This window comes from Daucus carota, chromosome 2 (assembly GCF_001625215.2).
Source record: "Daucus carota subsp. sativus chromosome 2, DH1 v3.0, whole genome shotgun sequence".
In the NCBI taxonomy this organism is placed as follows: domain Eukaryota; kingdom Viridiplantae; phylum Streptophyta; class Magnoliopsida; order Apiales; family Apiaceae; genus Daucus; species Daucus carota.
Genome location: NC_030382.2, coordinates 37,168,399 through 37,190,971, shown reverse-complemented (window position 1 = coordinate 37,190,971; position 22,573 = coordinate 37,168,399). Strand labels below are relative to the sequence as shown.

Genomic DNA, 22,573 nt, shown 5'->3' with positions numbered 1-22,573 from the left:
ATGTAATGTTTGTAAGGGTAATGCTAGGTGCACATAATTGTGTACAGAAAATTTGTACATAATGATGTGGCAAGTGATGTGGTGGGTTTTAATTGAGGTGGTTGATGTAAATGCGGGGTCATCCAATAAATATGTGCCACATATCATTATGTACATGTTTTTGTACACAATTAATTTGTACACAATTATGTGCACTAAATATTTTCGTTTTTGTAAAGATAAAGACGCTTTCTTTAAATTTCTTTTTGTCAATATATAACAAGCCATTTGCTATTCTGGTGCAATTAACCTGTGACAGCCTTTTGCCGTTTCATGCTCCTACGCAGGGCATACTAGAAACAACATTGGCGTGCATACACAGTCTTCTCTCAACCCCCGAATCTAGCAATTTCTTCCAATCACACCCAGTTATATATTCCCCAAACACGCCCTTACCTGTATTCATGATCTGCCAAGCTAGGGTTTTTTGAAAACAAGCTGCTTACTCACTCGAGTTGTAAACTTATCATCATTCGCTAAAGTTATTGAAATCGTTGTGTGTGTTAGATATGGCCGAGAGGTTGAAGAGAAAGCCAGCGTGGACTGGCCGTTCTTTCAAATCACTATTTAAAGCACAGGAAAAGAGTGATACAGGTTCTTTATCACTTATAAGTTGTGTTTACTTTTTATTCACATTTTTTTAATAATTTTTTCTCGTTTTTGCTGGTGTTGTTGTTGTTGTTAGGGTTTTGGTATTAGATTCTGATTTTGAGTTGAGCTGGGTAGTTAGTTTGTTGCTCGTTTCTCGTCTGTGTAGTTTGTTGTTCGTTTATCTGTTTATTTTTTATGTATATCTTTTTGCGCATTTGTTTCGTAAATGTGGAGAGAGATCATGCACTGGTAAAAACAGGGGTGGAACTGAGGTTCTGATAGACCTAGAGTAAGAATGTTCATATTTATGGGGATTTCGATTTTTTTGTTTGCTGCTAATCGTAAAGTACAAAAACAGAGGTTTGTGAATTGCTTAGTGCATTGTATTTTGTGGCTGTCATGAGGTTTTTTGGTCTTCGTACGAGCGTCCACATATATATATGTATAAGTTTGATAAGTTGCCCTAGCCATGTTTTGATGTAAAGAATATGAGGTTTTGGTTGTGCAGATTATACAGTTTAATTGGATTTTGTTTTTGGCTATCACAGTTAAAAATAATTTAGAGTCCTCTGATAAAAGAAAAAGGGATTCGTGCATGGAACTTGATGCATCTCCTGGGTGCAAAACTAGTACTGACTATAACACATGCGTTGTGTGCTCGAAAAGGCAAAGGTACTTATATGTATGCACACTCTTTTTCCCTTTTTGTGTTTTTAAGATCTCAGATTGTTGGATTGTCAAACTTTGTGGGATTTTGTTTGGAGCTTAGTTGAGATTATAATGTTTTATTAATGCTTTTTCTAATTGTGAATTTGGTGTGTTCAAACCTCAAAATGCCCCAACTAAGCAGTGAACATTCCTCACTATGCATTATTATTTATTATCTTACTGCAGTTGGAGGTTTATTGACATGAACTAGTGAAAGAACAATCAAAATATTATAGATGTATTGATTTAATGAGTGCTCTTGATTTATCGTACTATCAGATTGAAATGTACCTAGTTACGGATATTTTAATGCTATAGACTTGTATTTGAGAAGAAATGATGCTTATTGAAAAGCCAAGTTATTCAGTACAATCTTATGTTGTAGTAAGACATTTATATCTATCTCAGCTCAACAGAAAATCTATATATCTATCTTGATAATAAACTTTGTGGTGTACTAGGTTATGTGATGGTAAGTATATTCAGACAAGCTGCGGTCCATCTTCTTTAGATCCTTTTGCGGAGGTTGTCCCAGTTGGAGGCTGGCACTGCTTTCAATGTCTGAACAATAAAATGCAGGCTGGTGCTTGTCAATTGTCTCATAATGTAGAGGCAATCTGGAATGCTAGAGAAACTGAGGTCTCAGATGCTGAAGGTGGGAGAGAATTAGCGGATTTTTATAGACATCTAAAATAGAATAAAATTATCACCTTAAGTTATATGCATGAATTAACTTGCATGGATTATACAACAAATTTGTGTTTTCAAGTTGGTATTAACATGAAAATTTGGGTTTCCAGTTTTCTCTTTTAGCTTTGTTCGCAGGACTTTTTCTGATTGCAGCTTAATTTATGATCCAGGTTTACGGAAGGAAAAACAATATTTTGTCAAATATAAAGGTCTAGCTCACATTCACAACCAGTGGATTCCGACAAGTCGGTTGCCTGTTGAAGCTGACATGCTTATTGAAAAATTCAAGAAAGAAAGAGAGGTTAAGCATTTTTCCAGGTCCCTTATACGGTTAACAGTTTACAATTCAGTTCACTGGATTGTGAAATGATTTACAAAATTCAAATTACTTAGTCCTACCTTGTAATTTTTTTCCCATCCAGGCGGTGAGGTGGAATGAAGAGTGGGTTTTACCACATCGATTATTGAAGAAAAGATTGTTATTGTCTGCCGCTCAGGAGAACAATGCTCCTTATGACACTTCAAGTTGTCAATATGAGTGGCTTGTGAAGTGGCGTGGGCTTGATTACGAAAGTGTCACATGGGAGCTGGACACTTTTGTAAGCCTTCATGGTGCTAATCTTATAGAGGAGTACCAAAATCGTCACAAGAAGGCATTGGATAATTTCTCTTCTGTTGACAAGGTAACTTATAATTAATAATACTATTCCGCTTAAGCTTTAAGTTTCTAAGAATTATTTTTAAGTTCATGAACTTCTGGCATCTTTTTGGCACTCTAACCATTTGAAATGGGTATCGAGGAACACTGTCAAACGAATAACTACTCATAATAAAATGTAATTTCTGGTGAAATGTACTAGCCTTTAACAAGTTTCAGTAATTAAACAAGTTTGATGAGACCAAGAAGTAATTAAGCATGCTTGTACCTAATAGGTCTCGAAAATTATGCTGATTTGGTACCGCAATCCCATTTACTAACTGCAGCTTTAAGTTGTTTAAATTTAAAAGCAGTTCTGGCCTTCCAAATGTAAGGATGTACGAATATGATGCACCATGCCATAAACTTTTAAATAAAAATAATGCTTATTATTCTTTTTAGTTGTGGCATGTAGTTCGTAACAGTATTTTAAATGTTTAAGCATACTTGGTCAGTGTTTTGTGGACAGCTCTTTGGCCATTAACTCATCTTGAATTTATATCTCCTTTAGTGACGATATAATTTTGTTGATACTGCAGGATAAAAATGGGTCGCTAGTGGAACTCCAGAAACTTCCAGCTGGGAGTCCACCTGGATTGGATACCAGTCACCTTGAGACTGTGAACAAGCTGCGAGAGTTTATGCACAAAGGACAGAGCACAATTGTATTTGATGATAAGGTGATCCTCATTTCATAAATTCGCCACTGTGCACTTTTTATACGGATCCTGGAAATATATAATAATTTAATTTCTATTTATATATTGCTATCTTTCTGTGCAAACATGAATACTTTGATCATGCTACATTTTTTGTATATAGATTATAAAGCTGACACAGAGTACTCTTTGTTGGTCGAGTCTAGCACTTAATCTAAGTTTCATGCTAATAGATTAGTTTTCTTCAGTACAAAGTAGGTTGTTCATGTGTTGAAACTAATGTTAGATACATTTGTTTGCAGGACAGAATTATGATGACGCTTTTATATGTTTTATCACTGTCTGATACTTGTTGGCCCTTCCTTATTGTAACAACTTCTAGTTTGCTTCCTCTGTGGGAAGCTGGGTTCTTGCGTGCAGTGCCATCTGTAGATACTGTAGTATATAATGGGAGTATTCATAACAGACAATGTATCAGGATGCTGGAGTTTTATGACGATGATGGCAGGATGATGCTTCAAGTGCTTTTATCCTCAGTGGAAATCGTGGTTGAGGTACATTATAAAGCCCAGCTTTTATGCTTGAAATTGATGCAGAGTTTGTTGCTTGGGACTTCCCTAATTTTAACAAGGATATAATATCAACAAAGATGGAGACAACATATTTGTTCTTGTTTTGCTTATCATATTTCTCCCAAGAAAGGAATGACATACAAGGAGATATATCATACTAGAAAATTTGAAAAGTACAAGTTCTCTAAAAAATTGCTCAACAGCACTCTAATCAAAACCAAGACAATCCTGAATATTTACATGGGTGCTGATAGGTTTAAATAGTGTTGTCACTAAGATGTACTTCTAGTATCTCTCCCTACAATGTATGGGAATGGGCCGAATGGCATGCTTAAACTTCTGTAATTTTAAATTCAAATGCGGGTTGATTGACGCTAAAACAAGCTACACTTTACATTGATATTCACCATGAGACCCTTACACTTGTCTTTATATGAGTAAATACTGATGGATCTCATTACTTTTTGACCGCATATCAAACATACAATAAATTATGTGATAAACATGTAGTCAGATGTCCCTTTTACATGTGTACCAGCTTTTAATAATACAACATTAGAATCAATGAAATATTTTGCTTCTTTTTAGAAATAAAAGTGGGAACTTTTGTTGCTATAAAGTATAAATTAAGTTAAACCTGCATGAGAGGATTCATTAATAGTCAACAAGTTATACTACGAGGCCTATTTTTGCTATTAAGTGGTAAGAGGACTGTTAGTGACCTTTAAACAGTATTTCCATTTCCATTTTTGGCTTAAAGAAGGGGCAATAGTTTAGTTCTGAGATCAGGTGGGTGGAGAAATGGCATGACTGAGAGAATTAAATTATAAGTTGTATAGTTGTATTAAGTACCAGAATGGAAGTCCTTTTAAACTTTTTGACGAAATTGTTCTCATCTCGAGTCTTTGTTACCTGGACTCGGCTTACAGAACAAGTGTTCTTACCATGTCCGAGTGTTGAGTGTCCGACATGGAGACTTGAGGCAAAGCAAAGAGTCTGGTAACAGAAGTCTTCCCTCACTAATATATTCTACATTAGATGTATATTTTCCTATTTAGAGATTGAATATCAGATACGTTAATAGAATATGAATCTTCTTTGGTTTTGTATTGAAATTTACCTCAGACATATATTTCTCCAGGATTTTCCATTTTTGAACAACATAAAATGGAAAGTAGTAATAGTTGATGAGTGCCAGCAACCTAATGTCTCATCTCAATTTGCACAAATCAAGGTGTTAGCCGCTAGTGTAAAGATTCTTCTCTATAACGGTCAATTGAAGGTACGCTGTTTCTTTTTCATTTTGTGTTTTGTTATTGAAATGTAGTCATCGATAATGTCAGGTTTCTGCAGGATAATGTCGCTGAATATTTAAATTTGCTGTCATTGCTTGAATCTACCAATGATTCCAGAAATATTGATGTCCTAAATGCCGAGTCAATCAATAATCTTTGTAAATTGAGAGAGAGGCTGTCACGATATGTTGCATGTGAGGACAAATCAAGCTCTTCCAAGTTTGTGGAGTTTTGGGTTCCTTCTATATTATCCAATGCCCAGCTTGAGCAGTACTGTGATACTCTTCTATCTAATTCTTTATCGCTGTGCTCATATTCCAAGACTGATCCTGTAGGGGCTCTCCGAAATATTGTCTTGTCAACACGAAAGGTTAGGCTTCTTAGGCATTTGCTCCACCATTATGAGAAGGCTGTGGCTTCCTTTATCCCCACTTTATATGTGCTTGCAAATTGTATACAGTTCCCTATTTCTGATTGTGATACAAATAGAGGTCTAATGTGTATAACCTCACTGATGTCATATTGCACTTGTTGGCTTTTCAGAGCTGTGACCATCCTTACACAGTTGATTCTTCCCTTAAACGGATGATTACTAAAGATATTCCTCCCGTTCATTTTTTGGATACGGAGATAAAAGCCAGTGGAAAATTACAACTCCTGGAGATTATACTTTCGGAAATTAAAAGACGACAGCTGAGAGTTCTAATCTTATTTCAGGTGTGTGACTAGTTAATGATTTAGGATATTTGTTCTTCAATGCCTATGTGATTCTCTTGCTTCGTGTTACTATGCTCCTATAAACTATGATGTAGGATTGCATTCGTTAAATAAGTGCTCATCCTTCATCCTAATCTTGATTAATCCTATTGTGCATCAAGTGGCATCAGGAGCTGAAAGTTTACCTAATAATGTTGGGATATTACCATGTTCGTATTTAGTATTGCGGGTATTTTGTCAAATTCTTTTGTTGCAGTATGAATGGTAGTTGACAGGAATGATGATAGCATGATAACTTGATAAGTAGTTTAGTCATTATTAAAGAAAATGATTCCTTAATTGATCATCTTTGCCTAAAAATTCTTAAGTCTTGATTGTTATATAACTTTATGATCTGAATATGATTTGTGAAAAAAAGGAAGTCTTCCATGAATATCGCAGACTGACCACTGCACTTTCTCTATATATAGGCTATAGAGTATGAATAAAGTTAACAGTCTGGTAAGAAATAGAGGTCCAAACCAATTCAGCCCTAGGATTTTACTTTAATTATTAGCCATATCTTTTCGTTCGCTGAACACAATACATTTCTTTTGTTTACGTGTTTAACGAAATAATTTTAGGAAGAAGCAAAATATAGGCTTTTAAGTAAAAGTATAGTATTTTGCAGAGAACATTTCATATCTAAATTACATACTATTTAAAAAAAAAGTGCATTTTTTAAATCATAAAATATGGTGTCATTCAGCATAAGACAATATATTTTTCGTAAAGAATAAATAATTGATTTCCTGAACACTATTTTTGTGGTTTTTTCATCCTCGTAAAAACATTTAACCATCAATTTAAACAAGAATATATTATAAGAAAATATAGTATAATGTAATTTACAAAAAATCTAGTGTCTTAACGAATCTGTTTTATATTTTGTTGCAATATTGACAGTAGGGAATAATGTTAGCATGATCAATACTTGAGTCAAGGATAGTCGAACCGTCTTTGTCTATAAGTACGCAAGTCTAGATTGTTATTATTATTCATCTATATTTTGAATATGAATTTTGAGGAAAGGGAACTCTACGATGAAGATTGTAGACTTACAGTTACTACTAAACAACAAATTCACACTGACTCTCAAATATATGTAACTAGTTTTCTCTCTCCAAGGGTTTCTACCTATATAATCTCTCCCATGTTTGTACTTCAATATCTATTATTCTCTGTAGACCTCAAATCAGATTGGATTAAGATAGGAGTAGGCAAAATTTATGTCCGATCTTAGATTGGACCCGTCTAATTATATTTTGTTAATATTAACCAAATACTCATATATTAAAAGCCAAATCAACAGTGCATTAAATAAATACTTCCCTAAGTTATATTATTAAAACAAACTCAATTCAGTTTCAGGTAAATATACCAACATATTCTGAGCTAAAAATCCTAGTATGGACTAAAGTAAAAATCGTACTACTTGCTAAATAAAGAACAAACTAGTAACTTGGAATCGTGAAGAAAAGATAAGAATTAAACTGAGTATGATCTTAATACAACTAGAAGATATTCAAGAAGAAATTTGAGTTGGGCTTATATTACACACAATTTACCTATGTGCACAGCAGATGATGAAACACAGAACATTTGAATAATCCAACCATGTGATTATATATATTAGGTGATTTGCATTGAACTATTAAGAGAGATGTATTCTTGTTTGGTAAGAACAGTATATTCATATAGACCCAACTAGTACGATACTATAGATAAGAAAATCAAACAAATCATATCAGCCGGAAAGTTCCAACTAGCTTATTATAATGAAATTTCTTTGTACATAAAATACTTGAAAACCATTTAATAATTAATACATATCTTTGGATTAGAAATGAAATGGACATCCTTTCTTTCTTTTCTTATCATACATTAACAAATAACATGTATCTATCAGTGCCATGTTCTCATACAGTATGAATTAGGGTTTGGAATCTTAAGAAAGATTATAAAGAGTTGATCATGGAACTTGTAAAACAAAATATTAGGTTTTTCGAAACAAGCAATCTATCATGAAATGTCAATTTCTATGATTCCCACAGTTGAATTGCATCTGCTCCGGTCAATGCGGATAATTAAGAGAGTTGGGCAGTTGTCTGGTTAATGGAGTGATGAAAACTGATATAAGATGCAGTTAAAGGACTGATATGGTTTTTGGTATTTTGTGAATCGTAAAATTCATCAAATATGGGAGTACAAATGTAAATAATGTTATAATGTTTGAATAAGGCAGGAAATACATACCATATATAAATAAACATGAAACACAAGCGAAGAAATTTTATTCGATATGCGATAGAGAAATTTATTCAGAGTGAGAGTAGTTGAACTTGGGCATTGGAAAGTGAGAGTTGGTGGGTTGGTGCAGCTCCAAAAAAATTTATTAGGGTTTAGGTTATGTACTTATCTTAAATACATTATATGTTGAAGGATAGAAATCATCAGGCCAACTCATATCCATTCCATTTACTTATCAATCAGACTGTAATTTTAGAAGGGATTTTAAACGTTTGTTTAGTGATCCGATCGGATATTTAATGCGTTGACACCTTAATTTTCTGTATTTTCTACTTGAATTTGTGGTTCATTTGTGTTTTTTTGACATCCTCATAGCTGATTTCTAGCCTCCATCGAATTGTTTTGATAGTCATTCACCTAATTGGGACATTTGCGTAGCAAGAATCAATTTTAGCAGATCTCAGGTCATGTTATATGGACCCCGCTAGAAGTGTCTTACATAGATACATCTTTAAGTCCGAGACTTGACGGCGTTTTAACTTTTTGTATGTTTTTGGCTTGAAATATGTGTGTCGAGTGATTATACCCAAGTCCGAGTAAAGCTTGTGTGTGGTTTAAAATAGAGGATCATAACAATAAAGTTCTCATTTTTATTTGGAAATGAAGATTACTTTTACTATTTAGTAGCAATTTTCTTTGGATTCCTATTTTTTACACTTGCACTATTGTAGTCTAGTCTGCACCTTGTATTGTGGTTTGCACCGTGATGTCTAGACTGTGAAATTCAGCGTTTTAGCAATACGCTTTATCGAGTTTACCTTTGGTCTTGAGGCCCCTTTTGGTATTTGTTGTAGCAATATGTTTATTGAGTTTACCTTTGTGCTTGAGGCCCCGTTTGGTATTGGTGTTGCTTACAACAATAGCTTTTTGCTGAAAAGCAGGTGAACATTTGTTTGGTAAATCTAAAAATAGCTTTTCTTAAAACAACTCTCGGTCTACTTTTTTTAACCGGCATTTTTTCTACCAGCACAACAGTTTGGAAAAACACTCCTAAACAGACCCTTACGCCTTAAGAGTTCTAGATTTTGACGAGCCTTAATAGTTCTAGACTTTGATGAACTGATGAAATGGTTTTGTAATGGTCTTTCATTTACCTCCCAAATGATGCCTTGATTTGACATTTGATGGTAAGCATATAGAATCAGGGTTTTATTACAAAGAGATGAAGATCCTGGCCAAGGAAAAAGGATGTAGATATTAGCAATAGAAACAAATCAAATGCCCCTTTAAAGGTCAGAGTTCATCCTACTTTATAGCCGAATGCAGTGGATGGTTTCATGTCCTATAGGTTTAAGTTTTAACTAGATAACTATATTGTCCAAAAATAAAAGACTCTCTACTCAGTCAAGCAAGCACTAGGATGCAAAACGTAAATTACTTTTGAGCTACTGCTGGACACAAGAACTGAACATGTGTTCCTTAACTCCGAAATAAAGTTTTATAGATGTAAAGGTTGCATTAAGTTTGACTCATATAGTCTTATATGAAAATATATTTTCCCGTAGGTGGCAACATGGATGTGGATGTCTGTTCATTACAAACACATGCACACACACTAAAATACATCATAGAGGGCCTATAACATATTTTTTTTCTATGACTTATTACTACCCCTTTTTATTAATAAATAATAAATTAATAAATATCTTCTGTCCAAAGAAATGATTCATCGAAATAATGAGTCACGTCCAAATAGGACAACAATATCAGAATCAAATAATCAGTCCAAAACCGCCTTACTTATTATTGATTGAATAAAATAAATCAATATTAATCGGATTAAGGAAGCTGCTCCCGGACGATCTACCCTGGGCAAATATGGGAGGAGTTGGTAGTTGGGCACCGGATCCCTTTGGATCTGGACGGCGGAGGGAGCTCATTAAAACGTGGAATGGAAGGCTCAAGAATTGACAAAGTCAGAAGCACTTAGCCTTCTTAACTCAAACTCAAGTTCGATTCTTATACCTTTAGATTTCATATGTATCTGGTTTCTCAGATCCTTGTCTGGTTTAAAAATGCATATAATATAAGATGTCCAAAAAAGAAACAAGAAATTTCTAGAGGAAGATTCAATACCAACTGATTCCCCTGTTGACTAACCTTCTAAAAATTGCTTTTAAGTACAACCAACATGTTAACTAATCGATTATGATAAATTGGTTACTCCCTCCGTCCCAATGAGTTATATACACAGGGGTGGCAATATTGGACCTGACCCGACAACTTGACATGAATTCGACCCATAAAATACGAATTCGGGCTGGAGTTTTTCGGGTTCAGGCGGGTCATTTTCGGTTTGAATTCGGGTTACCTGAAATTGACCCAAAAATTAATATACAATATAATTATTATATATATTTATATCATTTTATAATATTTATTAGTTAAATATAATAAAAAAATTATTTAATTTAATAAAAATTAATTTATTTGGATTTAAAAAATATATTTAATAATAAATATTATTTTTCGGGTCGGGTTCGGGTTGAGTATTCTGACCCATTAAAATTTCGGGCCGGGTAAAATTTTTGACCCGCAACTTTCAACCCGACCCGAAAACCGAAAGTGCCAGCCCTATATATACATATGGGTTGTGGCACGGAGGTTAAGAAAACTTTGTAATTTAGTGAAGAAAAGTAATAAAAAGTAGGTAAAGTGGTGGGACCAACTAATATTTAAGGTATAAAATAGGTGGAGTGTGAGTAAAGTGGTGGAACCAACTAATATTTAAGGTATAAAATAGGTGGAGTGTGAGTAAAGTGGTGGGACCAACTAATATTTTATATATAAAATAGGTGTAGTGGAAGAAAGTAGTGAGTGTAGTTAAACTTTTATAGTATAAAATCTTACTACTTTTGGAATGTATACAATTGATGAGACGTCCCGAAATGGAAACTGTATAAAAATGAGTGGGACAGAGGGAGTATATACGTAGGTGGCAACATGGATGTGGATGTCTGTTCATTATATATATACATATATGTATGTATGTATATATATGTGTGTGTGTATACAAAATTCTGCAAGCAATGCTATGACCAAAAGCTTTGAATTGCTTGAGGATGCCTCGAGTAATTGCACCCAGAGTATAATAACAATTAAGGGTGAACTGTGCCCATCTGCCCATCAATTGACATATGGCTGTTGCTTTTTAATTGGACTCGATACACCCAGTCTCACAGTTACAAATCCCACTCACTTTCGATATTTTGTTGCTACATTTAGAATTGATAGTGGCGGTGCCCTCTATGTACCTCTTGTGAAGCTAGGACTTTAGGTGTATGAATTGGTAAAGGGTAGAGCAGCCACTGAATATATATACTGAAGCATGCAGTCCTGTTTAAATGAGTAATCTGTATGTTTTTCGCTACCTACTACAAGTGGCTTGATATTGGCTTTATTTAGGATTACAATCACACAATTCAAGGATCAGTTGTGCTACATTCGAGGCACAAAACCTGGTCCGTGATTAGGTCGTCTGATGCCCGTATCCTAAACCACTTTCTGTAAGGACCTTTAAGGAAAGGCATATTTATGCTTTTAAGAGCTGTATGCTTTGGTCTCTGGTTTTGGCCTCATATATATTCTTCCCTTTCCTCCTTTCCTCACTGAGTGTAATTATTGTCTGCTGCCATGATATAATGTGATTACCTTGTGTATGTGATGAATGTTAGAGCGGCCTCTTAAAGTTCATTTAAACATATGTACACTGTTCGTATTTGACACATAAATGTCAACATCTTCTACCACTCTGTATGCCTACTTAATTGCATAGATCAGCGAGTACTATCTTTTAAGTCTCACTGCTCTTTACATACATCAACATTCAGATCTTTTCAGATGTTTGTCATTTTTAATGTGTAGTAATTTTACAGATCTGCAACTATGATTTTTGCACCTATATTTGTTCCATTATTATCTTGGTTCAAATTTTGAGGTCCTATTAATGTCTTTGTTATAGTTTTCTGGCTACCAAGCTATATGAAGTAATATTTATATCTGCTATCACTTTATCGTAATATGCATATATTCTTACAGTCGGTAGCTGGATCTGGAAGGGACACAATGGGATTAGGAGATATTTTGGATGATTTCTTGAGGGAGAGATTTGGTGGAGATACCTTTGAACGCATTGACAGGGGGGTGACTTCAATTAAATTAAAGCAAAAAGCATTGAACAATTTTAACGAGGGGAATGGGAGATTTATGTTCTTATTAGAAAATCGTGCTTGTCTCACAAGCATTAAACTTGTGTCAGTGGACACGATTGTAATATTTGACAGTGACTGGAATCCAGCAAATGATGTAAAAGCACTGAACAAAATATCAATTACTTCACAATTCAAACAGATAAAGATATTTCGTTTATATTCAGCTTTTACTGTTGAAGAAAAAGTTTTGATTCTTGCTAAGCAGGGACACATCCTTGAGAGCAACTTAGATAGCATAAATCGTGCTACTAGTAACACATTACTAATGTGGGGTGCATCATATTTACTCGATAGGCTGGATGAATTTCATAGTACAGCTGAAATGAACGTTTCGTCTGAACATGAAATTTCGAGCAAAGTAATGAATGAAATCTCGGCGTTACTTTCTCAAAATGGTGAATGTGATGGTATGGACAACTTTAGCATTTGTAAGATTCAGCAGAGAGGTGGAATCTACTATTCAAATCTGAAGTTGTTGGGAGAACGACAAATTCAGTTGTCTGATAATGAACATCCACAGAATTTTTGGTCAAATTTGTTGAATAGAAGGATTCTTAAGTGGAAATTTCTATCCGGGAAAATTCAGAGGCATCGGAGAAAAGGCCAATATCTTGATGATATACCAAGGAGTGCAGAATGTGGAGCTGTTGAAGTTGGAAAGAAGCGTAAGAATGGAGAGACCAATAGCTCTTATCCTATCATTTTGAATTCTGGGCTTGAACGAGACAAGACTGGAGGTAATCACCAGGTTGCTATTGGCTCCGATGGCTATCATCATGTCTCATTAAGTGATACTGAGTACAAAGGAAAAATTTACACGTTAAAAGATTTTTGAAAGATATATACTATACTAATGTCTGGTTTAAATCTTCTCACTTTATTGTAGGGGCTCATGGCATTCAAGGAGATTATGATTTGTGCTGTTCAAAAAGACCAGGTGCTAGTGCAACCAACCTTCTTCACCCTAGCACTGCCCCCACAATTGTATCTGAGAAGAGCATGCTGCCTGATGCACAAACAAATTTTGATCTTGTAAAGCCAGATTTTTTGAAGCTTTGTGAGATTCTGAAATATTCGGTATGCAGCTCTTAAACTGTTGCTAATATTTGTATTGCTCTATTTGCTCTTTCTTTTTTATTATCTTTAATGGTGACATGGGATTTTGGCGTGATAAGTTAGTAACTAGTATAATAATTTTTTTTTTATATTTCTGATATATTAGGCTGTTGATGACTGGCCTAAATATTAAGATGAGATTGCTTTTCAAGTTTCTAGTAATACATATATTATGTTGGGCCAAGACATTGAGCAATAGATGCACAGGGAGGGGTGGTAGGAGTCGGGTAAGGTCTGCGTAAATCTCACCCTTCCTGGACCCTATTTTGGAGTGGGAGATATTAAGGTATGTTTGGGAGATATTAAGGTATGTCTGGGATGGTGTGTACAAGTAGGGGTGCTGGTATATTTCACCTGAAGAATATCTTAAACCGAAAGAAAATCTGTAACCTAAACCCACCAGAACTAGATGAATACATTGCCAAAACCAGATCACTTGTTGCTACACAAACATCGCAACATCTAAAAATGCAAAGTTAAAAATAATTATATAAGCCAATTTTGTGACTGCATAATGTTGACAAAAACTTTACCAGATTTACATCTAAATGCTGATGCCGATTTTATAAAGTGTGGAATAGTTGTTTAAAAGAAAATAATTTGAGTTGAATCATGGAGATAAAGATGATGCCTGAATGATCTAAACCTTTTCAGCCTACTAGGGAGATGCTTTCTTTCATTTGACACTCTTCTATTATGTTATACCAGTTTTAGGATTACAAGGTGTATAAGCTAAGCTCCTAAATTTACTCTATTGATCTTGTAGGCGGTAGCTCATAATCTTTTTAGTACAAGCCTACAGTACAAAGTATATAATCTAAGCTCCTAAATTCACTCTATGCGCCATTTTTTTCTCCATGGTCTTATGCTGTGTTCGATTAAGTGGTATTTTTATTTCTGATGTATTATAAGAGTGGTTGCAGTTGTTTTTAAAAATCTGTGATCTGACGTTGCAATATTCAGGATGAAGTCAAGATGATGGCAGAACGGTTTCTCGAATACGTTATCTCTATATATAAAGTCAATAATAATTGCTCAGCAAGTACTTTGCAGGCATTCCTTATAGCTCTGGTAAGAGTCTCCTTGATTTAAAAAGTTCCAATAAGAAATACATGCAACCAGCTCATCGTTTTTAGATTTCATGACATCTAACCTGCTTGTTTATAATTTCTTTTCTTGCCATATGTCTAGTTTATGTCTTATTTAGTGTCATTTCTGTATGCTGGATTCAAATCTAATGATTATTGAAGTGCTGGTTATGTTTCTGTTTCAGTGCTGGGGTTCAGCTTCACTTTTAAAACAGAAGGTTAATAAGAAAGATTCTCTTTTACTGGCGGAAAAACATTTAGAATTTAGATGTAATGAAGAAGAGGCAGATGCTCTATATTTTTCCATTGTTCAGATATTAGTGAAAACATTTGAAGAGAATATGTTATCAGATTTATCTGATGGTGGCGTATCAGGAGTTAAAAATTTAAAAGAAGGAACACTCAATGAGAATGTGTCACAGTTGCAAACTGTGAAACCGGAGCTTGAAGAAATGAGGGAAACATTACTTACTGATGAGATATCTCAAGATAATGAAAGATACGGGCTAGATATAGAAAACAATTTCGAACTGATCCAGAGGAAATGTAAGAAGCGGATAGAAAAAGTGAAACAGAAACATGAAGAAGAAATCAGAAAAATGAACAACGATTGGGAGTTCAAGAGAAAAGAAATTGAAAGTTGGCGTAAGGTGCGATCAGTTTTGTTAGCAGAAGTGTTTAAGCAGCCTATGCCTATCAGAACGGATAAGTTGAAGAATTTAGATAAAAAATACAGAATGGAATTGGAAGTGCATAAATGTCAGAAGGAGATAAGTCTTGAACAATCAAAAGCAAAGCATTTGGATGCATTATCAAATGAGAGAAGCAAGGTTGAGCAGTGGTTAAAATCAGCATCTATTGCTACCAAAGTTGCTGGTCAGGATGAGCTGGCTTTGCAACAATGTGATGTTCAGAACGAGCTGGGATACTCTCAGGCTAGTCAACATGTGTCTCCAAATGTTTCTGAAAGCCATGTAACTCCATCTAGATATCCTGATGATTTTCCAAGTGAATTAACTACAGGTAAGATGCTTGCTGTTAGTGGTTGTACAACTGATCCAAATCAGGATGGAAGAGACGGCCTTGATGTTCTAAGAGAAAATCCAAATTGTAAGAATGATGCGGCAGAGAACATGGCTAAAAGTCTGAACCCTAGTGGATTAGGCAGTCAGGCCAATAGGCTTGTAAATGTTTCCGAGAATGATTTGACACCAGAAAGTATCATAGAGGAAGTGACTGGTCAAATTGTGGAAGTGAATCCTCTTGATGATGATCGGGTGAGGCATCTTGCAGAAAATCAACCTGAGATTCAGCAACAAATTGTCGAGCACGCAGAACAGCTTCCAAGTCAAGTTCAGCATCTTGAGTCAAATGTGGAACTGCATCCCCCAACTGATGTGATAGAAACTCCGCTTCAGCAAAATAAGTCTGATTTGCTGTTCACTAGTACACTTGATCATCAGCCACCCAAGTCCAATACATCTCCCCTGAACTCTGAGGCTGTGCCAAGAACAGAGCTTCCTAGACAAGCTGTTATTAGTGAAGTAGATATGTCTGTTGTTCAAGGATTTCAAGACCTTCCATTGCCTGCTGAACACCAGGTCCCCTCACAAATCCTGAAGCCGACTTTATTTAGTGACCCACTCCTGGAAGAACTGGAGAGGATTAGTAAGGAAACTGAACAAACTATCAAGCTTCATGAAGATGCGGTCAGTTCTCACTTGGAAGTTTTCGTTGAAGTTTTATCTTGTGATAATTACAGTTTTTTCCTTGTCACTTATAATTTACTTTTTCTTGAGCAGAAGATGAGACTAAAATCCGAGTTTGAAGAACTTATCACTCAAATTCATAAGAAATATGAAGATAATTGTAAGGATCTTGATGTGGTGTTCCAGCAGAAGAAGAAAGAACTTGATAATAATCATAACAAAGTTCTTATGAATGGATTACTGGCTGATGCTTTTAGGTGCAAGTGCATGGAACCTTCTACGTACAATGGAATGCAACAAGGTATGCCTTTCCTTTTTTTGATTAGTTATGTGTGTGTGTGTGTGTGTGTGTGTGTGTGTGTGTGTACATGTCATGGGGGCTTGTTACCTACCCTGTACCTCATCTGTTGAAAGTTGATAAACTTTTTCTGGTAGTTATGTTGATTCATGTTATTACGTATCAGTTCCAGAAGGAGACTTGACATGATTAGGCATTGTTTGGTCCTGCCTTTTATTGTATGCTAAAGTGTTGCCTGCTTCATGTAAATAGACTTATTATGTCTTGTTCTGCATTTGCTTTTTATAAGTATGTTGGGGTTATGTCTAAATTCTGTATATAACATGTAAATTTGAGGTTGCACGATTTCTCCTTGTGATTTGCATATCAGATAGTGGTAATTGGGTAGAAGAGTTCTGGTCTCCTGTTATTTTTCTGATGCTACTGGTGAGGGTATGCAACCCAATGTTTAAACGGATAATACATTGAGAAAGTCAGAGAGTCTTTGCCACAAGAAAGGTCGGCAGTTTCCACTTTTTGGCTCTACCTATACAAATTACTTATCAAGAGTTTGGCTTCAGGAGATTAGTACTGTGTTCACTTGGAAGGAGAGGAAAATAAGGGTAAGAGATGCATTTAGGGAGGTGAGAAAAATGTAAAAAAAGTTTAAAATTTGTATGATACTCCCTCCGTCACATTGATTAGTATACATATGGGGAGTGGCACGGAGGTTAAGAAAAAGTGTAATTTAGTGGAGAAAAGTAAGAAGAGTGGGTGAAGTGGTGGGACCTATTACTATTTAATGTGTAAAATGAGTGTTGTGTGAGTAAAGCGGTGGGACCTACTAATATTTAATGTATAAAGTTGGTGTAGTGGAAGAAAGTAGTGGGTGTAGTTAAGTTTTTATATTATAAAAACTTACTATTTTTGGTATGTATACAATTGATGGGACGTCCCATAAAGGAAATCGTATACAATCCAATGGGACGGAGGGAGTAAGATTTACGAGGGGAATGGTGCAAGAAGGAATGCCTGTTTATATTGAGTTGGGCCAGATTTCAAGCTTAAAATAAACTTATGGAATGGAATTGACGAATCAATGAAATTTGTGATCGCATACCTGGAAATTACTTCGAATTTCATTGCATTGTCAACCCATTTTATGATATCCAACTCCAAGTAAACACAACCTATAATATATTTACTTATTTTTACAAAATAGTTTCTCAAGTGAGAGAAAGATGTAGGACTAAAGATTTCATGAAGTGCTTCAGGTGCGATCGCCTCTCACGTATGCTGGAGCCTGTTTAACTCTGCATTAAACATAGGCCTTCTAACTTAAACTTTAAAATGGTGTGTTAGTAATACTGTTACTCAAAAAATAACTTAAAGTCAGCATTAGGCTGGAGGTGGTACTTTTAGCTACTTATTTTATTAGTAAATTATTTTGATAATGATTAAGGTCAACATCCAAATGTACCCCTGATTCTCGTGTTATTTTAAATTTCTAACAACTCATAAGTTACACAATTATGATAAATAAATTCATCCAAACACAAAAGTAACTTAAAAGTTTAATTGTCGCATGTCCTTTTAATTTAACTTAAAATCATTTTTTTTAAAGGTTTGCCAAATGTCCCGAGTCTGGTAGGTTATATTATTAGGGTTTCTATTCCCTATATAAGCATTGTAATCTCTGCATCTCATATTAGGCTTGACTATTGGAATATAAATGAATATTGAATTTGGTCTCTTTGTTGGGTTGCGATCCGACATAATTATCCCATCTGCGGCCGGGAAATCCTTGGAGTAGTAGGTTTTTTCCTCGTATGATCATCTTTTAGTTGTTTTTATTCAAGAAATTAGTGTTCTAAAATCCTTCCTGCATCAAGCGACATTTATATCAATGCATGCATGTCTTTGTTTCATGTTCTATGCTAATTATTGTTGACTAGGTCTATAAGATATATTGACACAATAATTTGAGTAGTGTGATTTTAATCTTTCAATAATTTGAGATAGTTTTGTTAGCACTTAGCAACAATGGATAATTAACTCTCGTAAATTGGTCACTCGTGGGGAATTTTATATACTGATTGCCTCTTTTCCTGCAGGTGTGCACCATGGTCTTGTGCAGCCCTTAAATCAGGTACCTCCAAGTGTTGCATCTACGTCAGCTGCCATCACTGTTAAATCTTCAGCTGGTCAACCTGCAGGCTGTCAACGGAATACAGTTCTAACTTCACAACCTTCATCAATGGTTCATCTAGATAATGTTACGACTACAACTTGCCAACCAGCAGTCAGTCAGCAGAATACGGTTTCACTATCACAACATGGTGCACGGCTTTTACCTGTTGCTTCATCTTCAGGTAGCCAACTGGCAGTGAAGCAGCACTGTTCAACTCTGCCGATGCAGCCTGGGCCTGGTAATAACGTCATTTCTGATTCATTTTCCGCTGGCCAACCGGCAGCCAACCCACAGAATATAACGCCACTGTTACATCCATCATTGAGGATTTCTCCCCTTGCCGTCTCACCTTCAGGTGTTCAATCTGCAGCCCACCAGCGGAGTACTCCACCACTCCAAATTGTTCAACAGTCGGCTGCTCTTTTCTCAAGCACTCCAACCACACCCCTTCAGAATAATCCCATCAGCCCTTTAACGGGAAACCTAAGAGTTGGAAGTGAGAATCGTGCCCGTGCCCCTGCACCACATTTACCGCCTTTCAGGTTTGCATCTGGTGCATACGCTTGTGATGCCAAGTCATCTGACCAGAAGTAGCATGCCAATATCATCTCACTCACTCCCCCATGGCCCCTCCTGATCAAAGCCACCCAATCAAAATTGTTACTCTTTAGATTAAGATTTTTTTGGTACATAATCTTGTATGCAATATAATGTCCTGCATTGCCATTGACTGCTTTTCTTTTCCAAATCCAATATACTATCATGTTTACTGGACTTGATTGCAAACCAAATATGTAGATACATACCTGAGTGCAGAATATTGATATGTTTTCATGGCTGACTGATGCATGCAGCTACCGGGGTTTGTTGTCTACTGTCTTCTACTTACTCTACTGCATAGTTGCCAACTTACTAAACGACGTTCTTTCCTTTCGGGTACTAATTTAGAATTCTGCTGTTATATAATGCAGTCAGACTCTACTCTATATTAAAAATTCTTCCATTACTTCTGCTGTTTTGCCGCTTGGGATGATGCAGGTTTTTTGTACTGAGCTTTGTGGTGGTGGTGGTGATGAATTTCAGGGTGCCAAATGGAGTACATTACATTAGAAGGCATACGATTCGTATAGATTTCATACGAGATGACGAGTAGTTCCAAACGAGGCCGAAAGTGAACGTAGTAGGCAAATGCATCCAAATTAAATTAATTATATATAAACTAGTTGAGAAACCGCGCGTTGCGGCGGCTTATAAAAATTATATTAATGATTTAATATTGATATTTGTATAATAAAATATTTTCTGACTGTCAATAAAAATATATTAACGTTTCAAAATTAATAAATGTAGGATAAAATTTATATTATAAAAATCTTGATGTAATACCAATACTAACATATAAAATTGCAAAACTGGACTATAATTCATGGTGAAAAAATGAAAAAAAAAAATATGCGTAATTAACAATTTAAAGCACGATGAATCTTAATTTTATTTGTGTTTTTTTTTAAAAGTAATCATGTTCTTGCATTGTCACTTTCCGCCAATTTTTTTGGATTGATTGTGCACAAAAACATCTAACTTAAATCCGTGAGGTTGTAGTATTGAGAGAGAAAAGGTTGTGTTTAGATGATCCAAAACCTTACTATCTATAGGAGTATTTATAAGTGCAGAGAGACTTAGTGTGCTACTCTTTCTCATAATTAAATAATCTGAAACAAAATCAGATTAAAACTTTCAAGCTACTATATTCAATAAATAATCTAAAACAAAATCAGATTCTGAAACTTGTTTCTAATATACCCAAAACTAAAAAAGATAGTTCTAATTTTTGATATTTTTTAAAATTTCAGAAAATTAGAAAAATAGAACGGAGCGATGTGAGAGGCGCCCCTACCTTCTCCACCATATTTTCATGTACACAAAATAAATAATATAAAATTAACAACAACAAACATGTTCGATGAAAAAAACAAATATTATAAAAGAATAACCAACAAACATACATCATTAATGGTTAATTTATTGATATCATCTATCAATATCATGTCAAGACGACTATACTCTTTTCCCGTGTTTGAATTTGTCGACTCCTACATAGCGATTTATAACTACCTTTGGTTGCAACAATCTTTATTGCCCAGTAGTTGAGCGATATTAAGTTATTATTATTTTGTTGAGCAAATAAATTAAATTAATTATATATAAATGCTAACTGATGTAACGGGCCACGAGGTCCAGAAAAAGAAGAAGATATATATGATGGGCCCTGTATACTCAGGTTTTAATCCACACAAGCTCATGATTTTTTTGGACCTTATGATTTAATTGCTGATGACCCAACTCATGGGGTATTTACATTCTTCTCCCACTCAGAACGATGTCCAGTTTGGGGGTTTTGGTCGGCCATGCAGGAGAGAGTTTATCCGACACAGAGGTTTATAATCGTTAAATAATGTAAGGATTATAATAAATTTTGTGTTATCTTTTCTTCGTTGATTAGGTAATATAGTTAATTTAGTCGTTCAGTGAAAAAAATCAATAAACAGTTAAACGTTATTTCAGCTAAAAAGATGCTGCACATAACAAAATTAAAGATGCTGCACATAACAAAATTTTATTATGATCTTAACCAATTGGATGTACTATTCAACAATCAAAAAAAATGCGCGTTGGATAAGAGCTTCTCAAAATACATATATTGAGACCAGGACCTTTATTTGGGATTGATAACTTACTTTATAAACTAAACTATATTTCGATTTATATGCTTGTATCACTTATTCATGTTGAATTTCTAGAAAAGTTGTTTACAAATAATTTTGTAAACGAACAAGTCAAAAATATTTTTGATATATATTTTTTTTTGAAGCAAAAAATATTTTTGATATTATAATTACATATGTTTATTTACTGCTGGTTAAAATGATACGAGGGTTACTATGACCAAGTGCGATGAATCATACCTGGGAAAGGAAAGCACACCCCAAAGTTATACGAGGAAAACAACTCTGCCTCTGCAATTACTGAATAATGGGCACACACCGCATACATTTGCATTATTTTCACTATATACATACTGTATTACACAATACAAAATGCGTAGTTTATACATAAATACCGATTTATTTTAGTTTATAAATTATGAAGTGGATCTTAGGTATGTTTTGGTGGACCTGATAGATATTCTACTTTCTTAACTAAAATTAATTTAATATATTTTAATTGATGAAGGCGTTAAAATGAAAACTTTGAAATATAATCATAAGAGTATATCTCCAACATATTACTAAATTAATCAATTATTTTGATATAAATTAATAAATAATTGTAATTTGTCGAACACTAGATCTTGTACCCCACATTAACTAATTTTAGTTGGGTCCTGGTCTCTCACAACAGTTTTTCTAACACACACTTCTAAAGTATCCGTTATAATTTTGCGCGGATACATACTTTTTCTTTCCACGGAAATTACAGATCTGATGATAATGGGGCTGTGTGTTAGATAAAACCTACCTGACAATCGGTTGTCAGACACCAAAACCCATTTTATCTGGAGTCTCTTTTTTTTTTTAGTGTTTCCTCCCTCTAAACTCCCTAGTCTGACGTGGCTTTCTAACGGTTTTATCTGGTAAAAAATCCCCAAATTTTTTTATTTGAT

General features: G+C 34.8%; 1 protein-coding gene across 2 annotated transcripts; it reads left to right on the top strand.

Annotated features, from left to right (window-relative positions):
- Nucleotides 1-288: 288 nt before the first annotated feature.
- Nucleotides 289-19,783, top strand: LOC108206162 (uncharacterized). 2 transcript variants are annotated; one of them, XM_017376371.2, is made up of 16 exons: nt 289-633; nt 1,179-1,302; nt 1,800-1,993; nt 2,199-2,329; nt 2,451-2,711; nt 3,265-3,405; nt 3,687-3,938; nt 5,098-5,238; nt 5,310-5,621; nt 5,795-5,968; nt 12,356-13,265; nt 13,415-13,605; nt 14,608-14,715; nt 14,918-16,441; nt 16,535-16,742; nt 18,833-19,783. In XM_017376371.2, the coding sequence occupies exons 1-16, from the start codon at nt 549-551 to the stop codon at nt 19,501-19,503; spliced, it is 5,427 nt and encodes a 1,808-aa protein (XP_017231860.1). In that variant the 5' UTR covers nt 289-548; the 3' UTR covers nt 19,504-19,783. The 2 variants fall into 2 exon arrangements, with proteins under 2 accessions (XP_017231860.1, XP_063943421.1); XM_064087351.1 differs by lacking the exons at nt 289-633; nt 1,179-1,302; nt 1,800-1,993; nt 2,199-2,329; nt 2,451-2,711 and having other exon boundaries at nt 3,268-3,405; nt 3,692-3,938.
- The last annotated feature ends 2,790 nt before the right edge of the window (nt 19,784-22,573 follow it).

Excerpts from the sequence above, each read along its gene's own strand:
- LOC108206162 (XM_017376371.2), top strand. The coding sequence starts at position 549 with ATGGCCGAGAGGTTGAAGAGAAAGCCAGCGTGGACTGGCCGTTCTTTC. Across the intron at positions 5,969-12,355 it reads GAGTTCTAATCTTATTTCAG|TCGGTAGCTGGATCTGGAAG; the intron begins GTGTGTGACTAG and ends ATATTCTTACAG. Across the intron at positions 16,743-18,832 it reads GTACAATGGAATGCAACAAG|GTGTGCACCATGGTCTTGTG; the intron begins GTATGCCTTTCC and ends CTTTTCCTGCAG.